This window comes from Vicia villosa, unplaced genomic scaffold, assembly GCF_029867415.1.
Source record: "Vicia villosa cultivar HV-30 ecotype Madison, WI unplaced genomic scaffold, Vvil1.0 ctg.002076F_1_1, whole genome shotgun sequence".
In the NCBI taxonomy this organism is placed as follows: domain Eukaryota; kingdom Viridiplantae; phylum Streptophyta; class Magnoliopsida; order Fabales; family Fabaceae; genus Vicia; species Vicia villosa.
In genome coordinates this window covers 282924-294498 of record NW_026705830.1, presented here as the reverse complement: position 1 = coordinate 294498, position 11575 = coordinate 282924, and the positions used below count along the sequence as shown (strand labels likewise).

General features: G+C 33.4%; 1 protein-coding gene across 1 annotated transcript; it reads right to left on the bottom strand.

Moving 5' to 3' along the window:
* Window positions 1-2554: 2554 nt before the first annotated feature.
* LOC131637723 (uncharacterized) lies at window positions 2555-4911 on the bottom strand. The gene is made up of 10 exons (XM_058908328.1): window positions 4771-4911; window positions 4413-4680; window positions 4117-4332; window positions 3931-4024; window positions 3655-3793; window positions 3414-3571; window positions 3192-3312; window positions 2941-3111; window positions 2807-2863; window positions 2555-2707 (listed from the first exon to the last, which is right to left on the bottom strand). Exons 1-10 carry the CDS (start codon window positions 4909-4911, stop codon window positions 2555-2557), a joined length of 1518 nt encoding a protein of 505 aa, XP_058764311.1.
* Window positions 4912-11575: the final 6664 nt, after the last annotated feature.

Sequence of the window (11575 nt, the reverse complement as noted above, 5' to 3'; positions counted from 1 at the left end):
GTATTTTGAAACTCTTAGTTTTTTCTGGTGCTTGCGTATGTAATTCAACCTTTGAGACTCCATCATGGTGAAACCATCAACCAAAAATTGCTGAAAAAGCCTTCTGGACATCAAAAGTGTGTGTGCTTCGGTTGTTCTGGTTTGAATCCGAAACGTAAGCCATTCTCTGATAGTAAGTTTATTCTTCTTTTTCTTTGCTTTTGTTTCCCTGTGTAGAATACTGATTCTAAAACCATCTTCGCCATATGGAAACAAAAGTGGATATTGTAAAGCAAGATAACTTGCAAAAACAAAACCAGTCAAAGAAACATACTCCCAAAGCATTCGATTCAACACATCCCTGCGAAAATGTCTTATTCTTCATGGAGTGGCGGGTAAGGATATGGATAGAACGTACATACCTCTGTTTGTCTTTGTTGCAACATCCATTTGATCGTTTTTTTATAATAATCTGGAAACAACCGTGGTAACTTCTGTTTGAAAACAGGTTCTTGTCTCTTGACACTGAGGAAATCAACTGCATCTTAGGCAAGAAAGCTGATGACGATGAAGTATCTGATGGAAACACCAAATCTGTATTGAAAGAAGTGAAAGTTGAGGAGGATGAAATAGGGCAAAGCTCAAAGACCCAAACTGCTTCTTTGTTGAATGAATTAGGGCAAACCTCTGGAGCAAACCATGATGCGCTGCTGAAGGATGTGAAAATGGAGTGTGATGCTGGCCAGCCTTCTCAGATGAATAACAATGATAAAGTGCTGCAGAAAGAGATATCATGGGAAAAAGAGATCACCAAGTCCCAAATTAGAGGTCATCAAGTGATGGTAAGATTTCTGACTTCAACAGTACTTTAGTTTGTACGGTCAATGATGTGAACATTGTTAATAACAACAAATTTGTAATGCAACAACACAAACCAAACATCATTTAACAACTTCAATAAACTAATTGTGTTGATCATTAAGCATGGAAAATTCAAAAGTTAGAAAAAATCATGTAACTATTTATACTTTTTAATATCTTCAAAATCTCTGTTGGTGATTGTTGCAGACTATTAATTATCTTCTACTGCATCATTTATAAGATCTCTGATTTCAATATTAAAGTGATGTTTGTACGATTAATGATGTGAAAATTTGTAACAACAGCCAATTTGTGATGCAGCAATTCCCTCAGGAGGTGATAAAGAAAGCTCTAAGACCGGACATAACAGGATGCAGGCTGTATGATCTTGAAGACTTATCTTTCTATGAGTGCAAGATTCTGAAGTCAAATAGAAAATACATTGAAATGTATCTTGGTTATGGTTGGTATGCATTTGTACAGGACAGAAAGTTGAAGGTCGGTGATAAGGTGGTATTCAACTATAATTCAGACCAGGAAATCTTGTACGCGAGGGTTGAGAGGAAAGTGAAGCAGACCAGCAATTAAGCTTTGTTATCTATGTGTATTTGTTTTTTCTCTTTGATTTTAACTTAACCGTGGGTACAATCAAAACAATTGTTTTTTTGTTAAGGATATTTAAGACATGTGCTGATAACTGTTGTTTTATTGGCCATGACATATTTTGATGTATGATTAAGTAACCTTCATAATGAAGGTAGTACTGAATTATCTTTAATGTTTAAATTTGCATATATGGTGTTGTTCTTTAATTTTCTCGTTAAATTCGCAATGTGTACATATTGCCTGTCCATTATTGGTTGATACCCTACTTATGTAGATATGTTTATAACATAAACCACGATAGTATTCAATATAAGGTTACTTATTTTGTCTGCACTGGATATATTATCTGGATCAGACTATACATTTTTTTGCTGTTTAAATATATTGTTAACACAACTTCATAATTTGCTCAATGGTTTAAGTTACATTGGCTTGTCAAGAATGAACTCACCATTTTGGATTTAGAAACCTAATCTGTCAAACAAAATCCAAATATCTATGTAATGATGACACTTATAGTTTTCCAAAACTTGTTACAGTCAATTTGTAAGGGCAGAACCTAACTTCTACATAGTTTTCCATAACTGTTATTCACATATCTGTTTTTTAAAATGTTTATAGTTAGGCTCATTTAGACAGGGTGTTTTTTAATTAGAGTGTTTGTTTTCTACTTAGAATATAAACCATGCCATCAATTCTAAATTATAAAACATATACAAATGCATATTAATACAACATGATAGTGTTAAAGATAAAACTTTAGGTTGTTCGGAATTCGATCAATTAAAATCTTTAATAGTATATGACAAAAATGGTATATTATTTAAGCAATTCAAATTCAAATTCATTAGAAGCATTTCAAACAGAAGTAGATTTCAAACAATGCTCATCATGATAAACTCAAATCAATGAAAACCTTGTATATATCATAACTAAATGGGACAATTGTAATTCAACATATCTTACTCTTTAGAAAACCTCAAGCTCAACAATTATGATAAACTAAGTACCAGAACAGCAAAATAAAATATCATCCAACTAATTAAATAAACCAAATGTCTTGATCATAAGGCAATGTAAATTTAAAACTTATAAATTTTGAAGCTAACTATTTCTCCTGTTTAATATCTTTGGCCATCTTGGTTGATGATTGTTGTACACTATCATTATCTTCTACTGCATCATTCATAAGTCTCTTACATGGAGTGAGTCCTGAATTTTCAATGCTCGGATCATTTTCTGCAGATGCAGATAGAGGTTCCTATCATGAATAAAGAAAGGCAACGATAAAATTTACAATAATGACACAATGATAAAGTTGCCCAGCAAGTAAAGAATATCACATGTAAAAAATACATACAGAAATGCTATTCATGTCATCCTGGGACAGAGGTTCTGGTGCTCGAAGCTTTGAGGTCTGGTGAAAATAAAAAACGGTTAGTGTACGCCCTAAGAAAACTAAGCACTCATCAAACGAAGATTACAAAAGATTACCTCTTCAAATTTGAAACTCTCCTTAATTTTATTACGCACATCTTCATCAGTCTTGAAGCCAATGACAGAAAGTCTCCCATTTTTAGGCTGATAAACAGCTCTAATTGCCAATTCTTTTGCCAATATGGAGTCAAGTTCGTAAGGGAACTCAAGTGGATCGTAATCAACAGACTATAAGAATAAAAAGTATTAGACACCTTAAAAACCAAAAACAATTGATTTGAATATTGTTTTATGCAACAATTACATACCTGTGTTAAATCCATCTTCATTTGAAGAGCAGACTTCCCAATTAACTTCACGCAGTCTGTGTCCCAAAAGACGAACTTTGCCTTCGAACTGCCGTCAACAGCTGTTATATCAAGCTTATACCTTAATGATTCATGAAACATAGGAGAACACATCAATCTTCACTGTTTGTAAGAGAATATAAACATTACCAGTTGGTAATGGAAGAGGAATATAAAGTATACCGTGGCACAGGTTCTGGGCTAATATGATCCTTAAAACACTTCAGCTTTCCATCCTTGGCAGTCACACTCCTTGTACATTCCACACATCCATCATAGTACCACCCCATCTGCCCAGCATCAAACTTATCGTGGGTAGCAACGATAACACATGTTGTTTCCTACAAAGTTGGCGAATATCAATTACAGTTATATGAGGCTTTAAGAACGATAGCAATATAAGGAAACAGTCATTCTTTCTTACATGTTGCAGATTTGTTATCTCAGAGAGACTCATTATTTCAGCCTTCGAAACAAATTTGTCATAGTCAGAATAAAATGAGTTTTGCGTCGTCTCAACTTGTACACTTGAAGATGATAACAAAGGCAAATCAACACCAAGTCTGAAAAATGTAAACACAACATTAAATTCAATTAAAATCAACATCAAGTTAAATAAATTATTATGCAAGACAGTTAAGAAGAAGATCAATAAGCATTCCAAACGATATAATAAAGAAACAGACACATGTTATAGCACCTTTCTTTTAGACTCTTGACTTCCTCAATAGCAAGGTCATTAATCAACAGTTTCGGTCCATTCCATGTGTTGGAAACACTAACTGGAAATCCTCCTGAATCACAGGAATTGAAGAAACATTTACAACTGTTGGATATAAAAGATATTGAGCATTTACATTTAAACTATTGTATCATGCATGATTACCTTGAGCCTCTTTAACCCTTGCATTGATTAGCACAATGACAATATTTGATGCTTGCTTATTATTCTTATAATACTCATATAGCTGAACTGCAAGTTGGCCCCAAAGAGTACGTACAACTGTTTTGCTGGCATCTACAATTGAAAAAACTATTCTGTTCTTGCTGTTGTCACCGTTAACTTGGGTTTGAGTGATATCAGTGATTCCTCCAATCAAATCTAAGAAAAAAAATGGATTGGTTAAAATTTTTCAACAAAAATAAATTATAATTTCTGAAAGTAGGGTGTAGGGAACTTACCAACCAAAACATTTGATTGAAACCTTCCTTCAACTATGGAATTTAAAGCAATAATGTTAAGGTAGTTATGAGGGATGTCAGGAAATTCTGCCTTCTTAACAGAAGTTGACCCACAAAAAACCAATTTGTATGTATGATTTGTCGACTTAAAAGCAAAATCATTCCTCCCAACTTTAAAATTTTGCATGATATAAGAGTTTCCTGTTTCAATTTGAGATTTTAATTTCGAAAGCAAATAAGCAGGGACAACAGCCTGAATCATATCACGCTGAAAGAAACGAACATTTCATCATCAGTGGTTAATCAACACAAAACATATAATAAGTAATCAGTGGGGAACCATATCCTGCTACAGTACCTTAGAATCAACCAAAACCATCTCCATGTGTTCTTTGTTTGAAGAACTTGTGACAGTCCATAGATGTTTGCATCTAACAGCGATCTTCCACAAATCTTTTGAATCATTGATCTCTTTCAATGGCTCAATAGGGCGAGACATGATTCACATACAAACTGTGCAAGAAGAGTAGAGATTTCAGTTAATTATCAAAGATGAATCAAATGGAGATTAATATAAACAGTGTTTAACAGAAGTTAGAGACGGGGGGATGGAGAAGAAGATAGTTTCTTGAGACGAAGGAGGAGTGAAAATCGCGGGGAAGGTGATGGAGGCGAATGATTTGTCTTGAGATGGAAGAGGAGCGAAAATCGCAGGGAACCCAAATGCAGCAGAATATACATGGTTATGCATTTGGTCATGTTTTATGCAGCCTATGGAACACAAAAAGTTTATGGAACAATGAAAGGTTGCAGTTAATGAACAAATGGAGTTCTGTGTTTCCCAAGCCAAATTTGTGGCTTTTTTTCTTTGATTCACGTGGCCATGGATTTATTGTGTAGGGGAGTAATTATGGAATTGCTTTGATATTTAAACCCAATTATATTATCAATGCAGCTTTTGACATTATTTCACCTAAAATATAAAATAATATAAATCAATATAATATAAAATAGATAAAAAAAAAGGAAAAATCAAATAAATAAAAATGAAACCAACCAATCAAACAGTGACACAATAGATAGCATTTAATGTCAAATGAATATGGTGGCTTTATTTTTCAGAAAGACAAATTTACCCACGGAATTTGAACGGTTTTAGTTATTTAATCAGATAGCTTAAAGTGTAATTATCAGGTACTTTACTTTTTATATATTATTATAATAGATTCACATTACTAATCGTTATTAATTTCTCCCCATTGTTTATTAATATTTTACTAATTTTTAAATAACAATAATAATTTTTTTTTATTACGACTATTCTGAATCTAGTTCCTTGTAACCTCAATTTTTTTTATCATTATTCAAACAAGATTCACAGCAAGCTTCTCAAAGTAATCTCGTATCAAAGCTTCTCATCTTCTGTACTAAGTTAATCATTAACTGCTTTGTTTTCTTCTAATCACAACTGACACTTGTTTGTTTCATCTCTTTGCAGCAGCTTAAATTCAAGGATGGAAAGGGAGTCGATCTCCTCTGTTCAGCCAAATCTTGCGAATACATCATCACAACGTTCACGCATCGTCATCAACTTGTACCAACAACTCAACCTCGAAACACCAACACATCCAAAAGGTTCAATAGTTGATAACAATATCTCAGTCTAAAGAATCAAAACGGGAAGGAAATACGTCACAACCGGGAATCGATGACCACAGCGAACGGCCACGAACCCAATCTCAGCCGCGAACACCACCGTTCATCATTATCTTCAACCCAAAACAACCTGCACTGCCATCAAAATCAACCTCCGCCGTTTCCTCCGAACAACACATACAACCGCAGAGAGACAACATCAACAACAAAACCGAATCTTCGACAACGGTTTCCATCAACTCAACGCTTCACAACTCAACAATATTCAACACTGAAGCAACAACGCAAATGTTTGAGTCGGTAATGTTCCATCATCCTTTTGTTTTCAATTTAGCTGTTGCAGTTCTTTGATTATTGAGACATAGGACTTAGGGTTTAAATGGTTGTTTCGATTTCTCGATTTTTTGTGTTTGGATATTGTTGTTGGAGCTATTGAGCCGTGAGGGAGTTTGAGAGTGAGGAAGAAGACCAGAAAAGGTGATAAGCAAGGGTAATGGGGGCGTTTAGGTTAGTGGTTTAAAGTTATTAGGGTTGAGTTTTGGGTTCGACCCAAACAAGTCTTACCATCCACCACCCTTTGTTTTTCGGACCACACCCTTCTATCTTTTACTTCAAAATGATTGTTGGGCCCAGAACTTGAGCCCATACGAATTCCCAGAGAGATTACTTGCAACACCCCTTTACCAGCGAGACACCCTCTTTGAGGACTGTTTTAATTACTTTGGGCCATTGCATTTGGGCCCAGCGCCCCATATTTGCTTACACACCATATTTCACTTAGGCTTTGTTTGGATTGATGGAATCGGATGGAGCGGAGCGGAATGAAATGGAATAAAATGATATTCCCTTGTTTGGATAATTTAAAAACGGATGGAGCGGAGCGGAAATGAGTGGTATGGATTTCATTCCATTCCATCACTTACCACCATATTCCTTCCCCTCCAATTTGGGCGGAATGAATAATTTGTCTTATTCCGTTCTAAAATTTCCAAACAATGGAATGGTACATTCGTTCCGCTCCGTTCCACTCCGCTCCATCCCACTCCGCTCCATTCCATTCCGCTCCGTTCATTTCGTGATATCCAAACATACCCTTAGGTTTCTAAATCATTTTCATTTTTATCTTATATTATTTGTTTTCATTTAGTATTTTTAATATTTATTTTAACTTCTCATATAACAAAAACACAAAAATTATATATTTTCTAGTTTGTTAACATAAAAATATGTATATAATATATTTTATTTAGATCAATTAGTTTCTCTCTAATAATAATACAAAAACACAAAAACATGTTATTTAATTTTCAATTTCTTTTTAGAACTTAATATGTTTATAATTTTCTTTACTTAATTGTCATGATTATTTGTTAGCGTTTTTACCTCATTTCTCATCATCATTTTATGTATATATCCGTGACTAACATCTTATTGATTTTTGCAAGGTATTGATACTTCGAGGTATTCATACTTTTACTTGTGTACATTTACCATTCTGCATATTCCCTTATTTCTTTTTAAATCTCCGTTCGAGTTTATTGTAATAATTGTAATTTGTAATCCCCATCCCGAAGCCATGTAATAGCGTAGGAACCTTTACATTCCCGCAATTTATTTTCTGTAAATATATTAACTGCTAGTAATTAGGATTGTATGGCAAGATAATTAATCAATCGCTAGCTAAATTTAATCCAAGATAATATTTTCGAATCTAACCCACTCGTACGCACTTGCACCTCTAAGGTACTCTCCTCTTGGTTGCCTTACGAATAAATCATGGTCGTGTCCCTCGAATATAGAGGTACCCAATAGCAAATGTCCCTCGATTAAAAATCATCAAAGATCATGGTCCCTCGATGACCCTCGATGTTGCCTTCGAATATATGATCTAGTCCCTCAAATGGTTGCCTACGAAACGATGATTGTCCCTTCGAATTTGCTAAAGGTACCTCTACTTGTTGCCTTCAACGACCTCCGATGACCCTTCGATTGTCCCGCACGTCCAATAAAAAGGAACTACCTACCCATAAATGGTATGGTTTGTCCCTTCTCTCTTTCCATTAACGCAACGTCCATAGCCGCCGCACCCTTCAACGCTTCCAAACAACCCTGCTGAACCAGTAGGGCTTTCATCTTTAAGCGCCACAGACCGAAATCATTCACTCCGGTGAACTTTTCAATCTCATACTTTGTTGAAGGCATCTTTTCCACGCTCACCGCACCAATTTGTTGTGAAAACGATGTCTAGGAATAAAATATAATAGGGAATTAGGGAAGATAAGAAGAACACAAGAATTGATTATAACTGCTATTCTTTTACTTTCTCTTAGGAAACAAGATAACAAGTTTACAAGAATAACAAATAACCTCTCTCACCCTAAATTAGGATTTGTTGTGTACAATGATGAGAGACTAGTATGCTATTTATAATAAAACCTAACATACTAACTAATGGGCTTTTTCTACAAGGCCCATTACACAAGTCAACTTAATAAACAAGCCAACTTAACAAATTAGGGTTTAAACACTAAAACCTAATTTAACATGCTAACAACCCTAGCATCTTCGACACAAGCATGTGAACAACCTTCGACTTCATGCTTAATCCTGTCGAACCAAGAAGCTACCCTTCGACCATACTAGAGTTCGATCCAATATCTCACTCATTATGATATGAATTCTCACCCTTCTGTTTGAATGATGTTCATTGTGACATCGTGCAGGTTCCGACGAGTAGTGAGCTTGTCCGAGGATTTAGCTGAGGAGCTTTTGATTTATCGTTTTGATTAGGTAGTGAGTCAAATGCTCTGATCATGTAACACTTGTGGGTTTATTTGAACTCATGTTTTAATATTTGGATATTGTTATCTTGTTTAAAGTTGAAACACCAATTACAATTGCAGTACGGTTGGCAAGTATGGTTAGCAAGAAGAAGTTAGGATGTTAGCATTTGAAGGCAAGAGGAAGGCCGTTTCGTGTAACTAACTGGTTTGTTTTCAAATATGTGGTTCAATAGTTAAGATTGGGGTATGCAAAGACCATTTTTTCTACAAAAGTCCTAACGTGTATAAAGTTCAAAATGGTGGTAATAAGAGTATTTCTAGATACTTAATTTTTCTTATATGGTAGATTACCAAACAAAACAATTTACGAATGAAACGACTTATGTGAACTCAACTGCTTTTAATCATAGGCAAATTACAATTTAGGACCGATTTCGATCACTTTACAATAAATGTCATATTTTTGAAGAAAAATAAGCAATTATAATATTCAATATTTTAAAATTTGGACCGGTCATCGACCCAATCAAATTATTAGGTCACTGAATTATTAGTCGGACTAATAGATCACTGGTTAGACCACATGACATCGAATTCAATTTAAGCAAATTAAAAAATTATATTCATAAAATAAAATTTTGGAAATAAATTTCATAACTATGAAATATCAAAAGATAATTTTATAAATTTATTCATGCAAATAAGTTGAATATCAATTTTAAATAAAATTCTATCTTTCAAACATAATAATTTGTTGACGCTTATAAATTAATAAAACTTAGAAAATTATTGTATGATATAATAATACTATAAACTAATATATAACATAAAAATTATTATACTCTATATAAATAGTTAAAAATAAAAGATAGAGTAGAAAAATAATAAATAATAAATAATGTGAAATTTTAATTTTATCTTTTTTGCTAACATAATATTTTTTTAAAAAATAATGTGATTCATATTGAAAAAATGTAAAAAAAAATTTTTTTTTGTTTTTATGTAACATGATTTTTTTTTTTCAAATCTTTTGTTAATTTATATTATGATTATATTGTATAATTATTTTTTTTTATTTTTTAAATTTATTATATTAATATATTATATAATTAATAATAAATAATTTTAATGAGAATGAATTATAGAATATATAATTCTCTCTTCTTTGACTAAATTAAATATAAAAAAAAATTTCATGGTGCATTTGAAAACATTACAATCATAATAGTTTTGAAAGATTACCTATCTAATTATTAAAATTTTTGCAATGATAAGATTATTTAATTATTATAAATATTAATGAAATTATATTTTAAAACAAAGGCACTAAAAATTTAGAAAAATGAAAATAGAGGGTCAAAATTATATTTAAACTAAAAAATTAACTCTCCGGATCAAGAAACACACTAGTGAAGGTGGAGAAAAACACAAGAAATGGGGGATTGAATTGTGTTCTTTACAGAATAAAATTTCCCTTTCTATAAATTTCTTTTTCTTCTTTTATATCTCATTCCGTGGGATATGCTTTAGGCAATATAGCGGAAGCTTTGTGATGCATAACCAAAGAGATACATATTCATTTTTCCTTCTTTATATCATCAGAACTTCTGACTTTGCTTAGCACAGTTCTGAAGATATTCTGCGTGAATGTTCTAAGTTAAATGAATGATGCAGAAGATAAAAGACACGTTCATTTTTATCCTGGTTCACCTTCTCAATAAGGCTACCTCCAGTCCACCTTCCTTAGGTGATTTGCCTCTCTCAATAGAGGACTTAATCCATTATAACCAATCTGATTACAACTGCACAATCAACCGTCGTGACTAACTTCCTGCACAGCCAACTGCTGTGACTAACCCTGCACAAGTTACCCGCGAGTGACTAACCCCTAGATGATGAACTATTCAGTGATCTCAGCGAGATATAACGTTCATCAACCTAGTAACCCTGCACAAGCCAACTGCTCGTGACTAACCCTGCACAACCAAACTGTTGTGACTAAATTCCTGCACATCCAACTACTGTGACTAACCACAATGAAATGTTCAGTAATCTGATCCACAAATATAAAATTCATTGACCTCTCTGGACTTTTGACCTTCACTTGATCTCCAAGAGGATTTCCACAATGACCATCATCATTGTCTTCTCAAGCTTCTGACCTTTATTTGGTCGCTCAATGAATCATCACCAATTGAATTGGTTTGAATACAATGCTTCTAAATAAGCAGATTTTCTTATGTCTAAGTAAATTTGTTTTGATACAATGACAAATAATCACTTTGAGTGAATGAATAATCTTTGGAGTCTTCTTGTCTGCATCTTCTGAATGAGATCTTTGCTTCTTGGTGGTAAGCAGAGTAAGAGCATCAGCTCCCCGTGTTGAGTGCTTCTTCAAGATGATCTCCGTCTTCAAATCTTCTTAAGCTGATTTAGAGCAACAGCTCTATTGTAAATTGCTTCTGATTTGATCTTCATCTTCAACTGTTGATCATGATTCTCTTTGAAAAGCAAATAGCAGTTTAATGATCTTAGACATAATTATTACACTATTGAGCATCAAATCAGTGTATATAATTTTTCTAAGTCATTCTAATGTAGAGTGAATTATGATTTAATCTTTGCATTCTTTTTCACTCATTGCTTCCTTCAATTGAATCTGCATTGCATGCAACATTTTCCTCTAATGGAGTCTTTATGATTTGTGTATGACAACACTATTGT